The sequence below is a fragment of the Procambarus clarkii genome, chromosome 11, assembly GCF_040958095.1.
Source record: "Procambarus clarkii isolate CNS0578487 chromosome 11, FALCON_Pclarkii_2.0, whole genome shotgun sequence".
NCBI classification, from domain to species: domain Eukaryota; kingdom Metazoa; phylum Arthropoda; class Malacostraca; order Decapoda; family Cambaridae; genus Procambarus; species Procambarus clarkii.
In genome coordinates, this window is record NC_091160.1 from 42,572,635 (window position 1) to 42,595,526 (window position 22,892).

A 22,892-nucleotide genomic window follows, 5' to 3' on the forward strand; every position below is an offset into this window, starting at 1 on the left:
CTTGTCTGCTCGCCAGGGGATGGTTCTTTCCAGATCGCTGGGTTTGGTTTCCTGGTGATCTGGAGGTTTTTCCATCTGTTTCCGTCCCGGGTTCGGACCTGGGCCTTGTTTCAGGCTCTTGGGCCCCTCATTGTCTTCCCTCCAGAAGTGTTACTGCGGCTGTGGTCCCGCCTTTGGCTGTTCAGGAGGGGGTCCCGGGTTGCTCAGCGGTTGCTTGGGCGGTTGTGCGGGAGTTTGCACTTCGGCGTGCTTGTCTGCCCGCGGAGTCGGGTTTGGCTACGGCGTTGGTTGGTTCCTACGGAGACTCCCCTTCCGCCTCTTGCATTCCTTGGGTTCCTCTGGGGATCTGGTGTTGGTGCTGCGTCACCAGCTTCCTCCTTGGGGTTTTCGGGGTTCCGTGCCTTGGCACCTCCCCGAGCCTTCGCTCGATGTGTTCACGGACGGGTCGTCTCTCGGCTGGGGCTTTGTGACCAGTGCTCACCAGGTCGGCCGTGGTTGATGGAGTCTGTCTGTCCGTCGGGCTCACAGCCCGGTTCAGGTGTTCATGGCTGTCTGGTTTGCGCTTCGGAGGGTTTGGGTCACTAGGTACTCTACCATTCAGCTCTGTTTGGACTGTTCTCTGGTGGTTCTTGCCGGAACCACAGGGGGTTTGGTTAACCGTGTGGTTCGTGTCCGGGGTGTGTCCTGCGTCCTGGTGGACAGCTGTCTCGGTTCATTCCTCTTCGTGGGTTGGCCAGTCGTCGCCGATTCGTTTTGTTGGCTCTGTTGGGCTTATGGACTCCTGGCCATGGACGTCTTCGGGTCGGCGTGGTCTAGGCGTCGCCCGTTTTGTGGCGCCCTTCCCACCTGCGAGGACTTCACGGTGGAGGCTTTCGGCAGGCCTGGTCGAGGTGGGGGTACCTGTACCTCTTCTCCCGGTCCAGTTGTTGCTTCGGGTCCTGGCTCGGTTTGCAGCCCATTCCCACGAGAACAGTCCTTATGGTTCCATGGTGGCCGGCCTGACCTTCTTTTCAGACGCTGCTTGATAGGTGTCCGTATCTGGGGCGTTTTTCCTGAGGCTTCGCCTCTTTCAGCAGGCCGAATCGGTCCTGTCCGTGACTGGTTCGGCCTTCTCCTTGGCTCTTCGCGTCTGGTATTTTGACGCGAGTATCACCATCTCTATGGTGTTCAGGTGGCTTTGTTGACGGTGTCCCACCTGCGAGCTTCGTCTTGGAGACAGTATGACGTTTATTACGTTTTCTCATGTTTTGTTTCCCCTCCGGCCTGCTCATGAGTCGCCTGAGCCATCCTGGTCCTTGTTCAGGGTGCCTTCTTATCTTCCCCTCAGTTTGTGGTAGCCCCTTCGGTTTCAGTTTCCTCCTCTTTGGTACTGGTGGTAGCTTTATTGGTGTTCAGCCTTTCTCTGTCCTGGCGACGGTCGAGACGGCTGCTTTCCGGAGGGGTTCTTGGGGTATTGGTACTTGTTTGGTTTGGCCGGGGGGTGCGTCCTGTGTTGTCCAGTTGTGCTTTTTGCTGTTGCCGGCGTACCGTGCCTGGGGATGCGCTGTGGTTGATCCGGTTCCTTCGTTCCCTGTTTTCAGGGCTCGGGGTCTCCCAGGTCGTCCGCAGTGTTTTCCTTCTTCCTGCGGTCTGTCTTTGCGCCCGTGCTGTTCAGACGTTTGCAGCTTTTGCTGCTGTGTTGGTGACGTCTCGGGCTCATTTCGGGCGCAGGGATTTGTGGGTCCCACAGGTTTTTGGCCGCCCATCCATATGTGCGTCTGTTCTTGGGAGTTCTTGTTGCCTTGGGTCGCAGGTTTGCGACCGGTTGTCTTGGCTTTGCGTTGCAGAGTTTGTGGCGGCCGCCTCCTGGGTTAGCCCTTTCTTTTCCTTCTCTTTGGGTATGAAGCTCCAGGGAGCCTTAGGGGCTCCCCACAGAAAACCAGCGTTGAATGTAATGAAACGCCATTTTCTGGGTGAGCCCCGGAGGCTCCCTGGAAACCCTCCCTCCCACCGGTCGGCGGTTTTTTCGCGTTGGTTGAAACTTAGCTTCCGAACTGGAGCTTGGCAGCCGGCGCGGTAGGTCCGGGGCTCCCCCCTCCCCCTCCCGGGGTGGGGAGGGCTGCGCGGACGATCGGCGCGGCAGTAAAGTGTGATCTTTGCTTGTTTGCTAGTTTCCTTGGGATTGTAGGGAGTTTTCTACCTCTCTGTTCGGTTTTTGTTGTAGTTTCTTACCATGTGGGGTTTGTTTTGTTACGCCTACCTTTCTGGGTGCCTTACCCCGGTCGATGGCAGATAAGGAAAACCCCCAACCATATGGGGTTTTCCAGGGCCATTGCTCCCTGAAACCTCTCTGAAGGGGCCAGGTTCTGGCGCTGGTCCCTGGTAGGTCTGAACTCCTTTAGCTAATGTCCCGGTCTAACATAACATACATTAGCCCGATAAGCTCCAGGGAGCCTCCGGGGCTCACCCAGAAAATGGCGTTTCATTACATTCAACGCTGGTTTTTTTGCCTTTTTTGGTGGAGGCATTCTGCTTTTCACCTGATTAGGCTTTGCCAAGGGTGTGGTGGTGGTCCTTCTCTGTTGTCCCCAAGGCTTTTTTTTCCAGCTGCTGGCAGTTGGATTGACTGCTTTGACAGTGTTTACCAACTTATTTGGCCCCAGTGCCTGGGCTTCCTGTAGGGCACATTCACCTTACAGGCCCTGGAAAACCCCAGCAAGCTTAGTTGTACAATGGTATCTCTTCAGAGTCTGCTCTCGCCTGGTACGAATTCGTAGGCTGCTCATTGCCTTGCCTCTGGGTGACAATCATCCATTCTGCCTCTGCCTTCTGCCCATTGGGTCAGTTGACATCTCTGACCCAGAGTCCTGCGGGACATGTTCCCCACTTGCACTCCATTTCGACTGGTCCCCATCAGATATTTTGTGGAATCCGACAGTGGTCGTGTTGCATGGTCTCTGTGTTGCGACATGACAGATTGTTTACCCGTTTGGAAGCCCTGGAGCTGCCCAACTTGGGTTTTCGGGATTTGGGTGGGGGGTGGGTGTTAGTTTGCTTCCGCCTTGCTTCAGTTCGCGCCCCCTCTTCTTTCTCTGGTGGGGTGTATTCACCCATTTTCCCCCATGCTGCCAGATGTCTGTGGGTTCAAGTTCAAGTATGTTTATTGAGACAAGAAAAAATACATCTCAAAGGGATAGAGTAGCTTAGGCTATTTCTGTTCCCCTGTGGGTTTTGTATGGTAGAACATAGTATACCATAAAAATGGATAGATAAAATAATGACGACCCCAAATGGATAACAAAGGATCTGAAGAACCTTATACAGTAGGTAGAAAGAGAGCTTGGTACAAAATGATTAAGAATGGGCAAGTCAGTTTAGAACAAGAATTTGTCCAATTGGTTAAAAATGTTGGTGATAAGGAGGGAAAAAAGAAACTATGAAATTTGCATAGCAGGGCAAGCATAGACAGATCCTAAAGATTTTTTTCAGTTATATCAAAAAAAGATTAGGGATAGGATTGGTCCATTAAAAACTCTCATCATTATCAGATAACTGATAATGATGAAGAGAGAAGTAATATTTTCAATAAATATTTTATATGTATTTACTAAAGATGAATTTAACATTATGCCTTCAGCTAAACAAGTCTATGTGGGTGGAGAAGAGGACACGTTGACTAGTTCACCAGTTACCAGGGAGGATGTTATTAAACAAATAGTGAAACTCAAGCCAAACAAATCCCCAGTGCCAGACAAAGTGTTTGCCAGGGTGCTTAACCACTGTACTGCACCAGCCGAGAAAACTTGTTTGCATGAAATTGCGCCAGCCGACATATGATGTTGGTATATCATAAGAATTGAAAAATCCCATGCATATAAGATATATGTTCCTTGATGGAGCCCTGTTGTTTGTGCATTGTTAATCGCCTAGAAAGAGATGTTGTTGTCTTGCCTATATACCGAGTTCTTTGGGGCTTACAGTCCCTAAGTGGGCATATGAAGGCATAGACGACGTTGGTTTCCTTCAAGGCTTTCTGTTTGGTGTCTGGGGAGTTTTTCATGAGTAGGTTGGCATATTGTTTGTTTTTGTAGTAAATTGTCAAATGTATTTTCTGATTTTTGTCTGTAGGAATAACGTTCTTATTAATATCTTTCATGACACTTTCCTCCGTTTTATGAGCCATCAAAAAGAAGTTCCTGTAAAACAGTCTAATATGGGGTACAGGTGTTGTGTTAGTTGACTCTTCAGAGGTTGCATGGCGTTTCACCTTTCTTTTTATGACGTCAACATAACTGTTAGAGAAGCCATTGTTGACTAGGACCTGCCTTACCCTATTCATCGACTATTCTTCGAGTTCTTCATCGACTTGCTTCCATCCTAAGCTGTGACTGAGAGCCCGGTCTACGTAAGCGTTGACAACACTCCTCTTGTATCTGTCTAGCATCTATTGGCATTGAGGCACATTCCTATGTTTGTTTCCTTATCTTGAGGTTATCTTGAGATGATTTCGGGGCTTTAGTGTCCCCGCGGCCCGGTCCTCGACCAGGCCTCCACCCCCAGGAAGCAGCCCGTGACAGCTGACTAACACCCAGGTACCTAATTTACTGCTAGGTAACAGGGGTAGTGTAGTGTAGGGGTAGTGTCCTTAGTGTAGACTGCAGTGTGGAAGCCTCTGTTCCTTTCTGTGACTGATACATCTAGAAAGGGCAGCTTTCTCACTGGGCCAGGAAGTCGACCGGGCTCTCAGTCACAGCTCAGGATGGAAGTCCTGCATGTTACCTCCAGTCTTTTCTAGAACTCGGTCCTCTTCCGTACTATTTATCATCTTTCGATGCTATTTCCACTTATTATATATAGTCGCCTCTTTCCGTCCTTTGTCTCGACATTACTAATTATCATTACATATACCTTGTTGGCACCCTCCCCGGGAGTCGAGTGGTGCAACCCAAACCTCATGTGTCCTGCGCATGTGCAGTGGGTGTTTTTGTTTCTGGTTGGTGTAAACATGTGTCGTTGTTCCGCGTACTTTCTCCCGGGTAGTACGTCATTCGCTCATTTTCTCTCTCCAGTCATTGCCCCCTGGATACTTGGGGAGCTCTGGAATTTATATATGGGGGAACACATCTAATTCTTTCTCTGCTAACGGGTGTGGGGTGGCTAGGAGTGGCGCCACCTCTGCCTCTACACTCTATACCTAATCTTCTACATATGCATCTCTGGACATGCTCCACTAGCAATGCTCCCAGACTATTACATGGCTATGCTGTGTCATGACATGATAGTGCCTATGCTTTACAGGTGAGATTATACGGTCTGGTGACATTGTCAGCCAAGCGCTGGTTGGCATTCGTGTTGGGTATTGTTTGTACCGTGTTGCTTGGACACTATGCGTGCATCTTAATGTGTCCTTGACCTGTACGTTTTATATTTTTTTTCGTTATACTTTGGGGTGCGGCCCCCGAATTGGTAACTTGTAGTTTTATTTTTCGGCGACTGGATCTTTTCTGGACTCTGAACACGCATTCATTGACCATCGTTCAGTGCCTGACTGCACCCATATATATATATATGTTACATATACACATACATACGCCTTATGTACATATGCGTATATACACACCTTATGTACACCTCATCATCCTCCTATGGGTTGGAAGACATGTTTCCTGTGATTAAGGACTGGGTATTGGTGCTCATGTGGAGTTTGCTTCTCTCATTAGCACATGAGTTTGGGCGAGTTTATTGTTTACCCTCACTACAAGTCTGTGTATATGGTTGTTCATGTCCCTCCTGTTACCAATTGCTTCTTTTCTTGTCCCTGGCTTCCAGTGCTTGGACCGTATTTCGGGGTCTTTTCATTGCATTTTAATGTATTCCAACCTCTATACTACACATTGTTGTGTATCTTGGTAGGTGCATATTGGCTATTCTCATACTTGTGCTAGGTTGGGCTATGTTCATGTTCAGTTTCCTGTTGTGGAACAGTCCCAGTGTTCTGTTATAGATCCGAGTTCTTTCTCCTATCCTTGTCTGTCACTACCAGTTTCTGTGTTGCAATGTCTGGTGGTGTATGTAGCTTCTGGTCACCCATTCCTGCCCCTACAGTTCCTTTTTGTTGGGACAGGGGGCACTTGGATTATGGCCCTGGCTACGGGTTTTTCTTTGTGTTCCTTTTCCAGACAGTACATTTTTGTTGCAGTACAGTACATGTCTTACGTAGTTCTCCTCATTCCTTCCTCAGCGACGCGTGCTTTGTTCTGCCTTGCTGGGGCTAGTGGTGACGCTCCTGCGGGTTGTGGTGTCTGTTTTTTGCTTTGCGTCTCGCGTTTCAACTTGTGGTGCTCGTTTCTTGTTGGCCTCTGCCTGGTCCCTGGCTCTTAGATTTTCGTTGCCTTCTTGTTCTTGCTGTTTGCGGAGTTTGTGGTTTGGCAGTTTCTGCAAGACGACGACTTCTTGTCGTCCATTTTCGGGCTTATTGTTGTTCCTTTGGAGATCTGGGGGGAGGGGGGTGCCTGCTCGACCGGGTTGGTTTTTCCCCAGTTTGGGTTCCTCGTTCCCTGGCGGATGTTCTGTTTGGTTCCTTGACAGCCTTGGTTCCAGCGCGGCTTGCTCGGTGTCCGCACCCAGAGGTTTTCCCATGGGTCCGCCTCTTTTGAATGGTTGGGTCGAACCATGATGGGGCTGGTTCGTTCTTCTACTCAAGTCTTCAAGTCTGGTACTTTTGACTAGTCAATCGCCATCTGTTTGGTAATCAGTTGGCTTCTTTGATGGTGTCCCACCTGCGTACTTCGTTTCGGCGGCGGTATGGGGTTTTCTGGCCATTCTTCCTTTTCTTTTTGTCTCTTTGTAGGTGTACTGCACTTTTTGTTGACATGATCTTGTCTTTCTCTTGTGGTGGTTCAGGACCGTCATCTTGCCGCATATTGTCGCCCTGTCTCGTGCGGACTGGCAGATTGCTCCGTGTTTTGTTGTTCCTTCTGCACTGTTCACGGGCTGTCTCGGGCATTGTTCACCTCCGGTCTGCTCATGCACCACCTGATCCGTCCTGCTCTTGGGCAGGGTGCTCTTTTCTCTCTTCCCCTCAGTTTGTTGTGGCCCTTTCGGTTCTGGTTGTTTGTCTGTGGTTTCTACTTCTTTGGGTCCTGGTGATCGGTTTGTTCATTTGCAGCCATCTCTCTTTTTTCTGGTTGGGTTGGGACGGCTATTTTCCGGAGGGGTCCCTGGGGGTTGTTGTTGCTTGGTTGGTTGGCCATGGGTGCCTCTTCTTGTGTCCAGTTGCGGCTCTCCTCTGTTCTTTGTGCGCCACGGCCTCTGTAGCCGGGGTCGCTCTTTGGGTTGATCCGTTTCCCTTCTTCCCTATTCACAGGTTCGGGTCTCTCAAGTCGTCCACTGGGTCATTCTACCTAGCCAGCCTGAGGTCTTTCCCTGTGCCCATGACATTCATAGCTTTGCTGTGCTTGATGCCATCTTTGGTAACATGTCTTGGGCTGACATTCGGGCACTGGATTTTTGGCGGTCGAACTGGGTCCTGGCTGCGCGCTACCTCGTGGATGTTCCTGGGCCTAGTTGGGCCTGTGTCGCCTTGGGTCGGCGGCTGCAGCCTGTTGTCTCGACTTCGTGTTGTGATGTGAGCACCGACTGCCTCCCAGATGAGTCCCTCTGTTCTTGTCTTTGGTGAAGTAGCTCCGGGGAGCCGAAGGGGCTCCCCCCAGAAAACCAGCGTTGAATGTAATGAAACACCATTTTCTGGGTGAGTACCGGAGGCTCCCCAGCAACCCTTCCTCCCCTCCGGTCGGTGTTTTTTTATGTATTTTGATATTCAGCCTAGGAACTGCAGGGTGGATCACCGGCGAGGGGTTCTGGGACTATACCTTCCCCCTCCCAGGGAGGGGGGAGCTGCGCAGACATGCGGCGTGGCTCGTGTGATGTCATGCTTGCTTGCTCGTTTTCATTTGGGGAGCTCTGTCACCTCGTTTGGCTACTTTCGTAGTTTTTAACCAGAATATGGGTTTGTTTTGTGGCGCTTACCTTTCTGGGTGCCTGTCCCAGTCGATGGTAGATATAGAATGCTCCAAATCACATGTGCATTTCTATATGCCATTGCTCCTCGTGCCTCCCTTAGGGGGGCCAGGTTCTGGCTCGTGGTCCCCGGTAGGCCTAGAACTCCACCCACATCGACTGATGCAAATACAGTAGATAGGGTTATCCATATCAGCCTGGATAGCTCTGGGGAGCCTCTGGGACTCACCAAGAAAATGGTGTTTCATTACAATCAATGTTGGTTTTATGTTTAAAACCCCAAAAAGCAGAAAAACACTGAAATTCTTTTCAAAGAATTAAAGCGCATGGCGACCTGTATGGTGATCAGGTGGCTTCTCTAATGGTGTTCCCACCTGCGGTCTTTTTCTTGGCGACAGTATGAAGTCTCTTGGCGGTCATTTCACCACTTCGTTTCCCTTCGTAGGTTGACTTCGGTTTTGGATTGGGTTGCTTTCTTTTTTTTCTTGGCCCTTTCAAGACTGGCATCTTATTCCAGATACTGTTGCCTGGTATCGTGCGGCATGGCGGAGCCGCTCCAGCTTGTGTTGGGGTGGATGTCACTTCTGCTGCATTTCATGAGCTTTCTCATGCATTTTTCTATTCCCGGCCTTCTCATGTGCTGCCGGAGCCGTCCTGGTTCTTGGACCGGGTGCTCTTCTTTCTCTCTTCTCCTCAGTTTGTGGTGACCCTTTCGGTCCAAGACTACTTTCAAAGGGTATTATTTTTGTTGGCCTTCTCCTCTAGGGGTCAGGTCGGGGAGCTTCATGCTTTCCTCCGATGCCGGTGCTTCTGTTCTTTTGTTCGTTTGCAACCATTTTCTTCTTTTCTGGTGAAGTATGAGTCGACTGGCTTCCGGAGGGGTCTGTGAGTTATTGCTGCTTGGTTGATCAGGCTTGGGTGCATCATGTGTTGTGTCCAGTTGCGGCTTTGTCTTTATCTGCACACCTCGGCTTCTGTGTCCAGGGACGTGCTGTGGGTTGATCCAGTATAACTCGTTCCGTTCCAGGGCTCGGGTGTCTCAGGTCGTCCACTGGGTTATTAAATCTAGCCAGCCTGCAGTTTACCCTCGTGCCCATGATGTTTGGAAGGTCGCAGCTCTTGCGGTTGTGTTTGGAAACATGTCTTGAGTTGACATTCAGGCACGTGGGTTTTGGAGGTCGGACATGGTCCTGGCTGCCTGTTACCTCATTAATGTGCCCTCAGCGGTCTTGTGTCACCTTGGGTCGGCAGTTGCAGCCAGTTTTCTGGTCTTCTTTGCGAGTTATGTGGCGGCCGCCTCACGGGTAAGTCCCTATTTTTCCTGCTAGATACCTGGTTTGATACCTGGTTGATGGGGTTCTGGGAGTTCTTCTACTCCCCAAGCCCGGCCCAAGGCCAGGCTTGACTTGTGAGAGTTTGGTCCACCAGGCTGTTGCTTGGAGTGGCCCGCAGGCCCACATACCCACCAGAGCCCGGTTGGTCCGGCACTCCTTGGAGGAATAAATCTAGTTTCCTCTTGAAGAATCCACGGTTGTTCCGGCAATATTTCTTATGCTTGCTGGGAGGACGTTGAACAACCGCGGACCTCTGATGTTTATAAAGTGTTCTCTGATTGAGCCTATGGAACCTCTGCTCTTCACTGGTTCTATTCTGCATTTTCTTCCATATCGTTCACTCCAGTACGTTGTTATTTTACTGTGTAGATTTGGTACCTGGCCCTCCAGCATCTTCCAGGTGTATATTATTTGATATCTCTCTCGTCTTCTTTCTAGTGAGTACATTTGGAGGGCTTTGAGATGAACCCAATAATTTAGGTGCTTTATTGCGTCTATGCGTGCCGTATATGTTCTCTGTATTCCCTCTATTTCAGCAATCTCTCCTGCTCTGAAGGGGGAAGTGAGTACTGAGCAGTACTCAAGACAGGACAACACAAGTGACTTGAAGAGTACAACCATTGTGATGGGATCCCTGGATTTGAAAGTTCTCGTAATCCATCCTATCATTTTTCTGGCTGTCGCAATATTTGCTTGGTTATGCTCCTTAAATGTTAGGTCGTCAGACATTATTATTCCCAAATCCTTTACATGCTGTTTTCCTACTATGGGTACATTTGATTGTGTTTTGTACTCTGTATTATGTTTAAGGTCCTCATTTTTACCGTACCTGAGTACCTGGAATTTATCACTGTTAAACGTCATGTTATTTTCTGATGCCCAGTCGAAAACTTTATTATTAACACTTTCGCCGGGCATGACGCAGCATTGCGTCATCCGTTTACTGTCGGTAATGCCGAGGATGACGCAGCATTGCGTCATCCACTTTAAATAATCGCCAAAAATCAGGTTTTTATCCGATTTTTTTGGGACTGGTTTTAAAATGCGCGCCGATGTCTTCCCATTTTCTTTGTTGAGCCTCGTGGCCCTCAGGCAGCTTGGCACACGCCTTGGGCCCATTGTTTTTGCTCCACTGTTGTGACCAATGTCGCCTCCCCTCGCATCTCAAACGTGTGAACATTTCGGCTATTTTCCGTGGCTATATTTCTTACTGCGGCTTTAGAAACTATCTACGCTTACTCCACGATGGATAGTGATCATGAACAAGGCCCTTCCAGGAAGAAAATTGCGAAAGAAAGGCTTGAAAAGGGCGGGAATTGGGAGTGTAGCTGGAAGGCGTCTTAGCGCTCACTTGCGGCTAACGCGTGGCCCGTCTTCAACTCGTCGGCGGTTGGAGCGTGACCAGGTTTTTTATTTTATATGCTAATGTTCCTCTAGAGAATTCTATTGCAAACCCATTGAGACCAAAATGAAAGACCTAGGACGAAAATTGAGGTGACCAGAGTGAAAATAGTGAAAACATTTTATCGTGTTTGTGCGCTCCTGGGTAACTCGTTCGCACTTTCTCTGTTAGCTGAAAGTAATTAGCCGGGCTTTTGGAGTTTATATGCATTTAGTGCTGTAGAGAATTCTATTGCGAACACAATGATACAAAATTTAATCTCGTAAGACGAGAATTAAGGTGACAAAGTTGAAGAGAGTATACACTTTTCAGAATTTACGCACGCTCCTGTGACACCCTGGATCCCATATCGCACAGTTGAGAGGTGGCGCGCGGGGTACGCCAAAGTGTTAAGTTTGCTGTTTGGGAAGCTAGCTCCAGGGAGCCAACGGGGGCTCCATACAGAAAATCAGGTTGAATGTAAGGAAATGCCATTTTCTGAGTACGCCCCGAAGGCTCCCAGGCTGCAGGCTCGGTGGGGGAGAAGGGGTCGCCGCAGACGAGCAGCACTCAGTGTGGTATTTGTTATCATGTTTTCCTTGGGGGGAGTTCCTAGCCTCTGTTTGGTCTCTGGTGTCAGTTGTTTCTACCAGGAGGTGTCTGTTTTGGGGCGCTTGCCCTTCTGGGTGTTCAACCCTTGTTGATGGCAGACATGAATATACTGTACCCTCATACAAGGGAGTTTCATATGCCATTGCTCCTTGGGCCTCTCTGAGGGAACCAGGTTCTGGCTTGTGGTCCCCGGTAGGCACAAACTCCGAATAACTGATGCCCCAGACTAATATCGCTAATTTCAATCCGATAGCTCCAGGGAGCATCAGGGGGCATACCCAGAAAATGCCGTTTCATTACATTGTATGCTTTTTTTTTTGTACATTAGTGAATATTTAGGTACTCCATGGAGGTGGCAACTGGGGTAATTATTATATATAATATGAAAATAGTTTTCAGTAAACTTTTACAATCATATTTTGTCTGCTCTATAACTTGCATCCTTCCTTGATCTGTAATAATAAAACATAACTTTTATTCTGCAGTCTACATTCATCCGGGAGGTAATGATGCCCGGAGAGTGGGACGTGTGCATCACTTCCTACGAGATGTGTATTAGAGAAAAATCCGTTTTTAAAAAATTCAATTGGAGGTCAGTATATTTATCACGTTGAACTAAATAATGTCCACTTTATTGTGTTATTGTTTACAGATTTTGATTTAATGTGTTGCAGTAAAAGCCTTGCTTCTTCCTGTTGTAGAAAGTGTTTGAAAGCCTAATGGTTGGAATGATAAAATAGGTGCTATTTTTATCATTTGATTTTATTGTGGGAGAAGAGTGTAGGATCATAGGACAGCTGACATATCCATGGAGGAGGCGAATATATCAGTAAGGAAACCTCAATTTGGGAAAGCTGCAAGTATTAATTATATTCAGAAATTATTAAATGTTGTGGATATTAAAAAAAAATGTTTGTGGAGAATTTACCAATTGCATGGAATAGTGGCAGCGTGCCTAATTATTTGAAAACGATAAGTTATTGTACCTCTCTTCAAGGGCATCATTCCACTGAAAGTTCTGAGAACAAACATGCTCCACAAAACACAGGAATGAAATTTTTTTATTATGAGGCCATCCTTGCGTGAAAGTCCATAGGCACGGACAGCAGTGTACCTGGACTGTACCTGGATGAGGTTCTGGGAGTTCTCATACTCCTGAACATTACAATGAACATTACCGGTGCAAGAACTGAACCCTGTGGTACTCCACTCGTGACATTCCTCCAATCCAATACCTTGCCTCTGCTTACAGCCTTCATTTTTCTGTCAGTTAGGAAATTTTTCATCCATATTAGTAGCTTACCTGTCACCCCTCCAATATGTTCCAGTTTCCAGAACAACCTCTTATGGGGAACTCTGTCGAAAGCCTTTTTTAGGTCCAGACAGATGCAGTCAACCCAACCATCTCTTTCCTGTAAAATCTCGATGGCGCGATCATAAAAACTGAGTAAGTTCTTTACACAGGATCTTCCAGATCGAAAACCATACTGTCTGTCTGATATTATATCGTTTTCCTCCAGGTGTTCTACCCATTTAGTTTTAATTATTTTTTCCAATATTTTGACTATTACACTTGTCAATGATTTAGGTCTATAATTAAGGGGGTCTTCCCTGCTTCCACTTTTGTAGATTGGAACTACATATTGTACTTTTTTTATTTTATTGTACATATTGGAACTTTTGTACACAGACATGTGGCGCGGCTCGTGTGACGTCATGCTTGTTTGCTCGTTTTCAGTTGGGGAGTTCTGTCCACTCATTTGTCTATTTTCGTTGTTTTTAACCATATTAGGGGGTTTTTGTGCTTACTTTTTTGGGTGCCTGTCCCAGTCGATAGCAGATATAGAATGCTCTAAATTCACATGTGCATTCTATGGGCCATTGCTCTCCATGCCTCTCTGAGGGAGCCAGATTCTGGCTCGTAGTCCCTGGTAGGCATAGAACTCCACCCACATCAACTAATGCCAGTTATGGATATCCACATCAGCCTGGATAGCTCCGAGGAGCCTCTGGGACTCGCCCAGAAAATGGCGTTTCTTTACATTCAACTCTGGTTTTTTATTTATCTCTTACATGGCTTTCTATTTGCATTTCTTCAATCTAATGTGATTGCTTCAGTCTCAGTTCTATTTCTTTAATCTCCCTGTTTAAATTAGTCTTTCTTTGTAGGGATAGTTGTCTGCTTAGGCATTTTCATTATTTTTTTTCTGTTGTGCTGTCTGCATTCTCATTCTAACCTGTTCTTTTTTCTGACTTTCCGCAAAGGAACACATCTTGCACTGATTGGCCGTTAATTGTTCTATTCCTTGTGTGGGATTTGTATTACTTAGAACAGTTCCCATTGAATGTTTGAAAGTTCCATGTTTTTCCCAATCTATCCTTTTATTAAAATTGAATTCACTGAATATCCCCTTTTATGTGATCTTTTATTTTTTTTTTACCTATTTCGAGTTTTGTCGTTAGTTTGCACTTTGATGAGCTTGTGATCCGAGTATGTGGTACTGTACCTTACTGAGCAGAGGCCAACTCTGAACCTTGTGGTTGATCACTGCCTCTCAGCTACAAAGTTCAGAGAACAATACATTCCTCAAAGCACAATAATATGTATCATAAAACACTAACCTTAACATCATGTGCAATAGATGACTTGGCTAGGAAGCCACCAGGCCAGGTTTGGGATGTATAATAACTCCCTGGACCTACTCCAGGTACAATCCAGGTACCCCTAACCTCAAGCAAGGGCTGCTGCCATAACACTCAAATAAATGCTTCTTGCTCTGCACTTTGCAGTTAATTGTGGACAATATTAAATTTGTTCTTTGATCTGAAGTTGAACAAAATTGTTGTGTAAGATAAGGGTACCTGGTGAAGGATAAGGCAAGTAATGTGGTGTATAGGTAAGGGGATACCTGGTGAAGAATAGTGTGAGCAATGTTGTATATGGATAAGGGGGCACCTGGTGAAGAATAGGGTGAGCAATGTGGTATATGGATAAGGGGGCACCTGGTGAAGAATAGTGTGAGCAATGTGGTATATGGATAAGGGGGCACCTGGTGAAGAATAGGGTGAGAGGGGGTAACAGTATTATGGTGTAAGGTTTAAGGAGGAACAGTGTACTGGGTGTAAATATAACTTGTCTTGTTGTTACACAGATACATGCATTTTTTATGTAGTTTTTATTTGTTCAGTAAGAGATTTGTTAATTCAGGTACATGGTTATTGATGAGGCCCATCGCATTAAGAACGAAAAAAGCAAGCTTTCAGAAATTGTTCGAGAGTTTAGAACCACCAACCGCTTGTTGTTGACGGGTACTCCTCTTCAGAACAACCTGCATGAGCTATGGTCACTACTCAATTTCTTGCTTCCTGAAGTCTTCAGCTCATCTGAGGTGAGTTTTTTAAATTTGAGTAGTATAAGTATAATATTTTTTGATCGGGTCACTGTCATATTAAAAAGATGTGTATAAGGACCCAAAGTCCTGCTATCTTGACTCGACTATTTCCACATGTTGGACACACTGTGTTTTCATTATTTATTTTTGATAAAGCAGGTTTGACACAGTCACTGTATTAGGTAAGGGGTTCCAGGGAAAACAAAACCTTCCATTAACACATTATCACTGTATTAGGAAGGGGTTGCCTCCATGTTATTACAGTAGTAGGTAAGGGTTCTGTGGAAAACAAGGGCACCTATCCCATTGTGACATTGGAACGTCATGTGTCGGAGAGTTTCAGGTTTTGCTAACCCACCAGTTTCAGGTTCATCTCTTTTGGTATCAACATGTCTCCCAGGAAGCTCTGTAAAAGCTCTGTACCTCAAGGTACAGTCCTTGCACCACTGCTGTTCCTTATTCTCATATCAGATATAGACAAAAACACAAGTCACAGCTACGTGTCATCCTTTGCAGATGAAACAAATCATCATGCAAATTGCCTCTGCTAAAGACATTAATAAACTACAAACAGATATTAACAAAGTTTTCGATTGGGCAGCAGAAAATAACATGATGTTTAACGGTGATAAATTCCAGGTACTCAGATACGGCAAAAATGAGGATCTTAAACATAATACAGGGTACAAAACACAATCGAATCTGCCCATATAGGAAAACAGCATGTCAAGGATTTGGGAATAATGATGTCCGACGACCTAACGTTTAGGGAACATAACCAAGCAAGTATTGCGTCAGCCAGAAAAATGATAGGATGGATTACGAGAACCTTCAAGTCCAGAGATCCCATCACAATGGTTGTACTCTTCAAATCACTTGTGTTGTCCCGTCTTGAGTACTGCTCAGTACTCACTTCATCCTTCAGAGCAGGAGAGATTGCTGAAATTGAGGGAATACAGAGAACATATACGGCACACATAGACGAGATAAAGCACCTAAATTATTGGGATCATCTCAAAGCTCTCCAAATGTACTTACTAGAAAGGAGACGAGAGAGATACCAAATAATATACACATGGAAAATACTGGAGGGACAGGTCCCAAATCTGCACAGTAAAATAACAACGTACTGGAGTGAACGACATGGAAGAAAATGCAGAATAGAACCAGTGAAGAGCAGAGGTGCCATGGGCACAATCAGAGAACACTGTATGAACATCAGAGGTCCACGGTTGTTCAACGTCCTACCAGCGAGCATCAGAAATATTACAGGAACAACCGTGGATATCTTCAAGAGGAAACTAGATTGTTTCCTTCAAGGAGTGCCAGACCAACCGGGCTGTGGTGGGTATGTGGGCCTGCGGGCTGCTCCAAGCAACAGCCTGGTGGACAAAATTCTCACAAGTCAAGTCTGGCCTTGGGCCGGGCTTGGGGAGTAGAAGAACTCCCAGAACCCCATCAACCAGATATCAACCAGGTATCAACCAGGATATTTTCTAGACTTGTGTGGTTCTTAGAATGGAGAATAAAAAATATATCATTAAATAATTTTGTTAAAATTCCAAGCTTTTACAAATATTATTGTAGTCATTTTTTATTACTACGTTTCTAGTACAGGAACAAGAAAATTTTGAAATGTGTTCCCTGACTATGGGGGGGGGGGACGTAACTTTACTTACCAATGACGTGAATGAGCCTAGAAATATCCAATTTCTGACATGCACTACATCAGAGCAACTGCGGTGACCACGAGCCAGAACCTGGCCCCTCAGAGAGGCACGAGGCGCAATGGCTTATGGAAACCCACATGTATTTGGAAGCATTCCAAATACATTCCCTCACCCCCGAAGGCGGCATTCCCCACCCCTGGGGTGGGGGCCCGGACCTCCTGCAGGCCCCAACCGCTGAATGCCGCTACATCATTCAGTTCCTTGGCTGATGTAGACTGTGATGGTCGTCGAATCTGGCCTCTGACTCTTGCAGTTCTGTGCCTTGTAGTGTTTTCTGCTGTGTGGTGTGCAGGCTAGGAGTAATTCTTCAACACTGGGGCTGCATGTGCCTAGGGCCACCTTCCCTAAGTGCCCTGTAAGTACTGCCTTGCAACTTGGGCTTATCTTCCACTGGGCATTCTGGAACTGCTTTCTTAGGGGTCTTTTGCTGCTCAGCAATTGCCTGCCCTTGGGGCAAGCAGAGTTTTTTTTTTTGTTGCCACTGTTTGGTCTTTGGTAGAAAGTCGTAGGGGCACAAGGTATTGTGCAGCTTGTCTCCCATTATACACAGCGGCCGGTTCTGTTCCTCTTGGGGACATTGTGCTTTCGAGGGGTTTTCTTTTTCTATTTGTTTATATTGGCTGGTGGGGGTCTGCCCTCTTGGTTTATCCACCCTTTTGTTGTACTGGTGGTCTTCTGCTAGGCCCCCATGCTTGTACACATCACACGGGTCCAGGTTTTCAGCAGTTCTCTTGGTAGTTTGGGGCCAGTCGCTTAGCAATACCTTGCCTGGGCTTCCCTTAGCAGTCAACCTAAGGGCCCTTGAAAACCCCATTGGGGCTCTTTGGACCTATGGATGTGTCTTCTGGTTTCCAACTCACCAAGTGCGAGTTTGAAGGATGCTCTGTCCCCTTGTCTCAGGGTGACACCCACCAGTTTTGCCTCTGTCATGCTGCCTGCTGGGTCAATGACACCTTTGACCTGAAGTCTTGTGAGTCTTGCTCCTTGCTCGTGCTCCAGATTACCTAGTCTTCTGATATTGATGTTCGGGCACAGACAGCTTCAGCGTTGCATGCTCGATATCGGTTGCTGCAGCATGCTAGATTGGTTGCTCACCCAGATGCCACGAGATGCCACGAGGCTGCCCCACTTGAGTTATAGGGACCTGGATTTGGGGGCGTTACACGCTTCAACTTTGGTTTTGTCCGCGCTCCCATGTCCTTTCCCTGTTGGTGTTGTTCATCCTGTTTCCACCCCTCCCCCCTTGCTTCCAGCTCCAAACGTCTGAGGTTTTCAGAGTCGGGGCGGGGTTTAGATGGTAGCGAGACTTGGGAATCTTCGGAGATTGCCCCTTCCGGGTCGGTGTTGGAGGCATTCGCGCCTGTTCTTCCTGCCGAGGCTTCCAAGTCTTGCAAGCGGAATCCCCCCTTCTTAGCCTTTTCCTTGGACTGCCTTTTCTTTTGGGGTAGAGGGTGTAGAGGACGGCTCTGGCCCGGGTCCTGGCATGGAGGATTCCTTGGCTGAGGTGGAGTTGACTTGGGGTGGGGTGGGGGGGGGTGGGGGCTGTGCCCCATTTGACTTTGCTTGGGTGTTGTTGCCCTTGTCGTGGGGCTTGTTGTTGCAAGGGGCGGGGGTTTCGTACCTTCCTTCCCTGTACGAATATGATTTGGGTTCGGTTCCTCCCCGGGTTTGGTACCAGGTTCCCCTGGGTTCTTCGGTTCCTTCCTTCCAGGAGACTTTCACTATGGTACAGGTTTATCTGGGTGGGGGGAGCGAGTTTGAGCACCTTAATGAGTGCTTGTTTTCCTCTGCTTCTTCGGGATGTTGGCATTGTGCAGCTTCACGTGCAGGTGTCTTCCCTTTTGGCTGCTTTGGTAGCTGAGGATTTGCCAGCCTTTGGGCATTTGGCCTCGGTCTTGCATTTTTTCCATTCTCGTGCTGTTTTCAGACTGGCGTGAGGAGGATGTGTACGTGCTGGTTGCCAGGTCTTCGTCCGGTGCGCTTGTCTCAGTGGCTTGGGCATTGGCTGCATTGTTAAAGTTGTTTGTGCCAATTCTCAAGGAGGTGTGTCTGTTTTTTGGTTCTCGCCTCGCGTGTCGACAGGTTGTGCTTGCTCTCTCCTTGGAATCCGCTTGGGCTCTGGCTCTTAGGATTTCGTCACCCCTTTTGTCTGTTGCTGTTTGCAGAGTCTGCTGTCATGCAGTTCTCGTTTTCGGCTTTGTCTAGTTGTCGTCCCATGTTGGACTTGTTGGTTCTCGGGGGGGGGGGGGGGGGGCGTGGTGGGCCTTCCCAGAAGGGTCGTGCCAGGGTTTGGGGTTCCTCTAGTAGAGGTGGGCCAGCTGTGCGCTTAGGTAGGTTTCCCGCCTGTTTCCAGTCCCGAAATGGAACTATGCTGATCTGAGGTTCATTCTGGACTTGTCCTGCATGAACCTGGATTCCTTGCCCCTATTTTCAGATGACTACGTTGTCCTTCAGTGATCTCCCTTCCACCGCTCTCGTGATCGCTGAGTTCGGCCCCTGGGGGGGCTTTGCATCAGTTGTTACTTTGCCAGCTTCCTCTTCAGGTTTTTCTGGGTTCAGTGCCTTGGCGCCTACCCGAGCCCTCGCTCGATGTGTTGTCTCTCGGCTAGGGCTTTGTGACCACTGCTCACCAGCCCGGCTAAGGCCCGTGGGATTCGTCCTTCCATTGGGCTCACAGCACAGTGCGGGTGTTCGTGGCGGTTTGGCTATCTCTTCGGAGGGTTCGGGTCGCTCAGGGTTCGATGATCAGGCTCGTTTCGGACTGTTCTCTGGTGGTTCATTGCCTTAACCACAGAAGTTCTCTTTGGTCCTTGGCTCTTTGGGGCTGGTCTCTTCGAGTGATTAGTTTGCTGGATCCTCGGGGTTTGACTTTCCGTATGGTTCATGTCCGGGGAATGTCTAACGTCCCGACGGATGGCCTGTCTCAGCTCATTCCCCTGTCCACGGAATGGACGGTCGACGCTGCCGCCTTCAGTTGGCTCTGCTGGATGTACGGACTCCCGGACTCCCGGACGTGGACCTCTTCATGCTGGCGTGGTCTCGGTGTCTTCCTGCGTATGTGGCACCCTTCCCCGACTGCGAAGCCGTCGCAGTACACACCTTTCGGCAGGACTGGTCGAGGTGGGGTTACCTGTACCTCTTTCTCCTGGTCCAACTGTTATTTCAGGTTCTGGTTAAGTTGGAGCCGCTTCAGCTTTCATTCGGGGTGGATGATATTTTCGCTCCATTCTGTAAGATTTCTCGTGCTTTGTCTCGCCTCCGGCACATCTTCATGTGCCGCCTGAGCCGTCATGGTCCTTGGACAGGGTTCTCCCCTTTCTCTCTCCTCTTCGGTTTGTGGTGGCCCCTTCGGCACGGGATTGTTTTTCCAAGGATTTCCACGGGTCCTTGGGACCCACAGCCTGACCAACCAAGCATCATAGACCATCATGTGTTGTGTCCAGTTGCGGCTGTTCACCGTTACCTGCGTGCCACGACCACTGTGGCCGGGGGATGCGCTTTGGATTGACCCGGTTTCCCTTGTTCCCTGTTCCAGAGCTCGGATCTCCCAGGTCATCCGCAGGATTATTCAGTCTAGCCAGCATGCTGTCTATCCTCGTGCCCATGACGTTTGTAAGTTTGCTGCTTTGGCTGCCGTGTTTGGTAACATGTCTTGAGCTGACATTTTGGCACAGGATTTTGGGGGTAGAACAGTGTCCTGGCCGCACGTTACTTAGTCAATTAGTCAAAGTTCCTGGTCTTAGTCAGGCGTGTGTTGCTTTGGGTTGCAGGTTGCAGCCAGTTGTCTCTACTTTGAGTTGAGACACGAGTGGCGGCCGCCTCCCGGGTAAGTCCCCTCGTCACTTTTCTTTGTTTAGGTAGCTCCAGGAAGCTGTATGGGCTCCCCACAGAAAACCAGCGTTGAATGTAATGAAACACCATTTTCTGGGTGAGCCCCTGAGGCTCCCTGGCACCCTCCCTCTGGTCGGCGTTTTTTTGTGTTTTTTTTTAGTGTTCGACCTCAAAACTGAATGCTGTAGCGGCTGGCAAGGAGGGTGGAGTCCTGGGGCCCACCTTCCCCTCCCTGGGGGAGGGGAGATGCACGGATGATTGGCACAATGGCATTAGTGACTTTTGCTTGTTTTAGTTTGAGAGTTTTGCCTATCTGTTAGGGTTTTGGTAGCGATTTTTACCATGTAGGGTTTGTTTTATTATGCCTACCTTTCTGCCTGCCAAACCTCAGTTGCTGGCTGACATGGAATGCTTTCAAATACATGGGGGGGCTTCCATAGGCCATAGTGCCTTGTGCCTCTCTGAGGGGGCCAGGTTCTGGCTCGTGGTCCCCGGTAGGTAAGAACTCCAATCGACTGATGTCTTGGTCTTCTGCATATCAGCTTGGTAAGCTTCAGGAGCCTCTGAATCTCGCCCAGAAAATGGCGTTTCATTACAATCAACGCTGGTTTTTTTCACTGATATTGTTCAATATGTTGTCACTTAATGTTATATGATAATTTAACTTGAATACATTCAGTACACGCTCACATATCAGTGTCAAAATTATGTGCAAACAAATGTTTTCTTTTACAATAAATATAACAAGTATTCAGATTTTTCATCAATATCACTGACCCTCACTGTGCACATTGTAGTTGTCTAGGGAACCAGTAGTGGTTGCCCCTCACTGTGCATGTTGTTGTTGTTGTCTAGGGAACCAGTAATAGTTGCCCAATGTGCATGTTGTTGTTGTTGTCTAGGGAACCAGTAATAGTTGCCCCTCACTGTGCATGTTGTTGTTGTCTAGGGAACCAGTAGTAGTTGCCCCTCACTGTGCATGTTGTTGTTGTTGTCTAGGGAACCAGTAATAGTTGCCCCTCACTGTGCATGTTGTTGTTGTTGTCTAGGGAACCAGTAATAGTTGCCCCTCACTGTGCATGTTGTTGTTGTCTAGGGAACCAGTAGTAGTTGCCCCTCACTGTGCATGTTGTTGTTGTTGTCTAGGGAACCAGTAATAGTTGCCCCTCACTGTGCATGTTGTTGTTGTTGTCTAGGGAACCAGTAATAGTTGCCCCTCACTGTGCATGTTGTTGTTGTTGTCTAGGGAACCAGTAGTGGTTGCCCCTCACTGTGCATGTTGTTGTTGTTGTCTAGGGAACCAGTAGTAGTTGCCCCTCACTGTGCATGTTGTTGTTGTTGTCTAGGGAACCAGTAATAGTTGCCCCTCACTGTGCATGTTGTTGTTGTTGTCTAGGGAACCAGTAGTGGTTGCCCCTCACTGTGCATGTTGTTGTTGTTGTCTAGGGAACCAGTAGTAGTTGCCCCTCACTGTGCATGTTGTTGTTGTTGTCTAGGGAACCAGTAATAGTTGCCCCTCACTGTGCATGTTGTTGTTGTTGTTGTCTAGGGAACCAGTAGTGGTTGCCCCTCACTGTGCATGTTGTTGTTGTTGTCTAGGGAACCAGTAATAGTTGCCCCTCACTGTGCATGTTGTTGTTGTCTAGGGAACCAGTAATAGTTGCCCCTCACTGTGCATGTTGTTGTTGTTGTTGTCTAGGGAACCAGTAGTGGTTGCCCCTCACTGTGCATGTTGTTGTTGTTGTTGTCTAGGGAACCAGTAGTAGTTGCCCCTCACTGTGCATGTTGTTGTTGTTGTTGTCTAGGGAACCAGTAGTAGTTGCCCCTCACTGTGCATGTTGTTGTTGTTGTTGTCTAGGGAACCAGTAGTGGTTGCCCCTCACTGTGCATGTTGTTGTTGTTGTCTAGGGAACCAGTAGTAGTTGCCCCTCACTGTGCATGTTGTTGTTGTTGTTGTCTAGGGAACCAGTAGTAGTTGCCCCTCACTGTGCATGTTGTTGTTGTTGTTGTCTAGGGAACCAGTAGTAGTTGGTAAAAGGTGGTAAAAGTGTGCCATGCTCAGAAAGACTTTCATTTGCATTCAACAAAATAAATTATTAATCAAGTCTTGCTTATTGTAGTCTTTTTCTTATTATCATGGTCTTTGAAGGCATTGTAGTAAATTTCTCCATCATAGCCTTTCTTGTTAGTGTAGCCTTTCTTACTCTTTTTATTGTCTTAGTTTGGGTCTACATATTATCCTTGCCTTTTGGTAGTAGTCTAAGCCATTTCTTATTTTGTTTTGTTTTTTTAATACTTTTAAGTGGTATATTGAGATTTATAATTCTGCAGGATTTTGACTCTTGGTTTAATACCAACAACTGCTTGGGTGATGCTTCCTTAGTTGAACGTCTACACGCTGTACTGAAGCCATTCTTGCTACGTAGGCTTAAATCAGACGTGGAAAAGCGTCTCTTGCCCAAGAAAGAGACGAAAGTCTACATTCAGCTTTCAAAAATGCAACGTGACTGGTGGGTACTTTTATTATTACATTAAGACCTTTGTCATTTTTACTGTTTCATGTTATATTAATAGATTTTCAGAGTCTGTTGCTGATGCAAGTTTACTGAATCTA

General features: G+C 47.5%; 1 protein-coding gene across 2 annotated transcripts in view; it reads left to right on the forward strand.

Moving 5' to 3' along the window:
• LOC123758455 (chromatin-remodeling complex ATPase chain Iswi) overlaps positions 1-22,892 on the forward strand; it is an 89,651-nt gene that overhangs the window by 32,759 nt on the left and 34,000 nt on the right. For both annotated transcript variants that reach the window (XM_045742889.2, XM_045742890.2), the window contains 3 exons: positions 11,811-11,917; positions 14,534-14,714; positions 22,610-22,788. In XM_045742889.2, the coding sequence (XP_045598845.1) occupies positions 11,811-11,917; positions 14,534-14,714; positions 22,610-22,788 (467 nt within the window). The remainder of the gene's footprint in view (positions 1-11,810; positions 11,918-14,533; positions 14,715-22,609; positions 22,789-22,892) is intronic.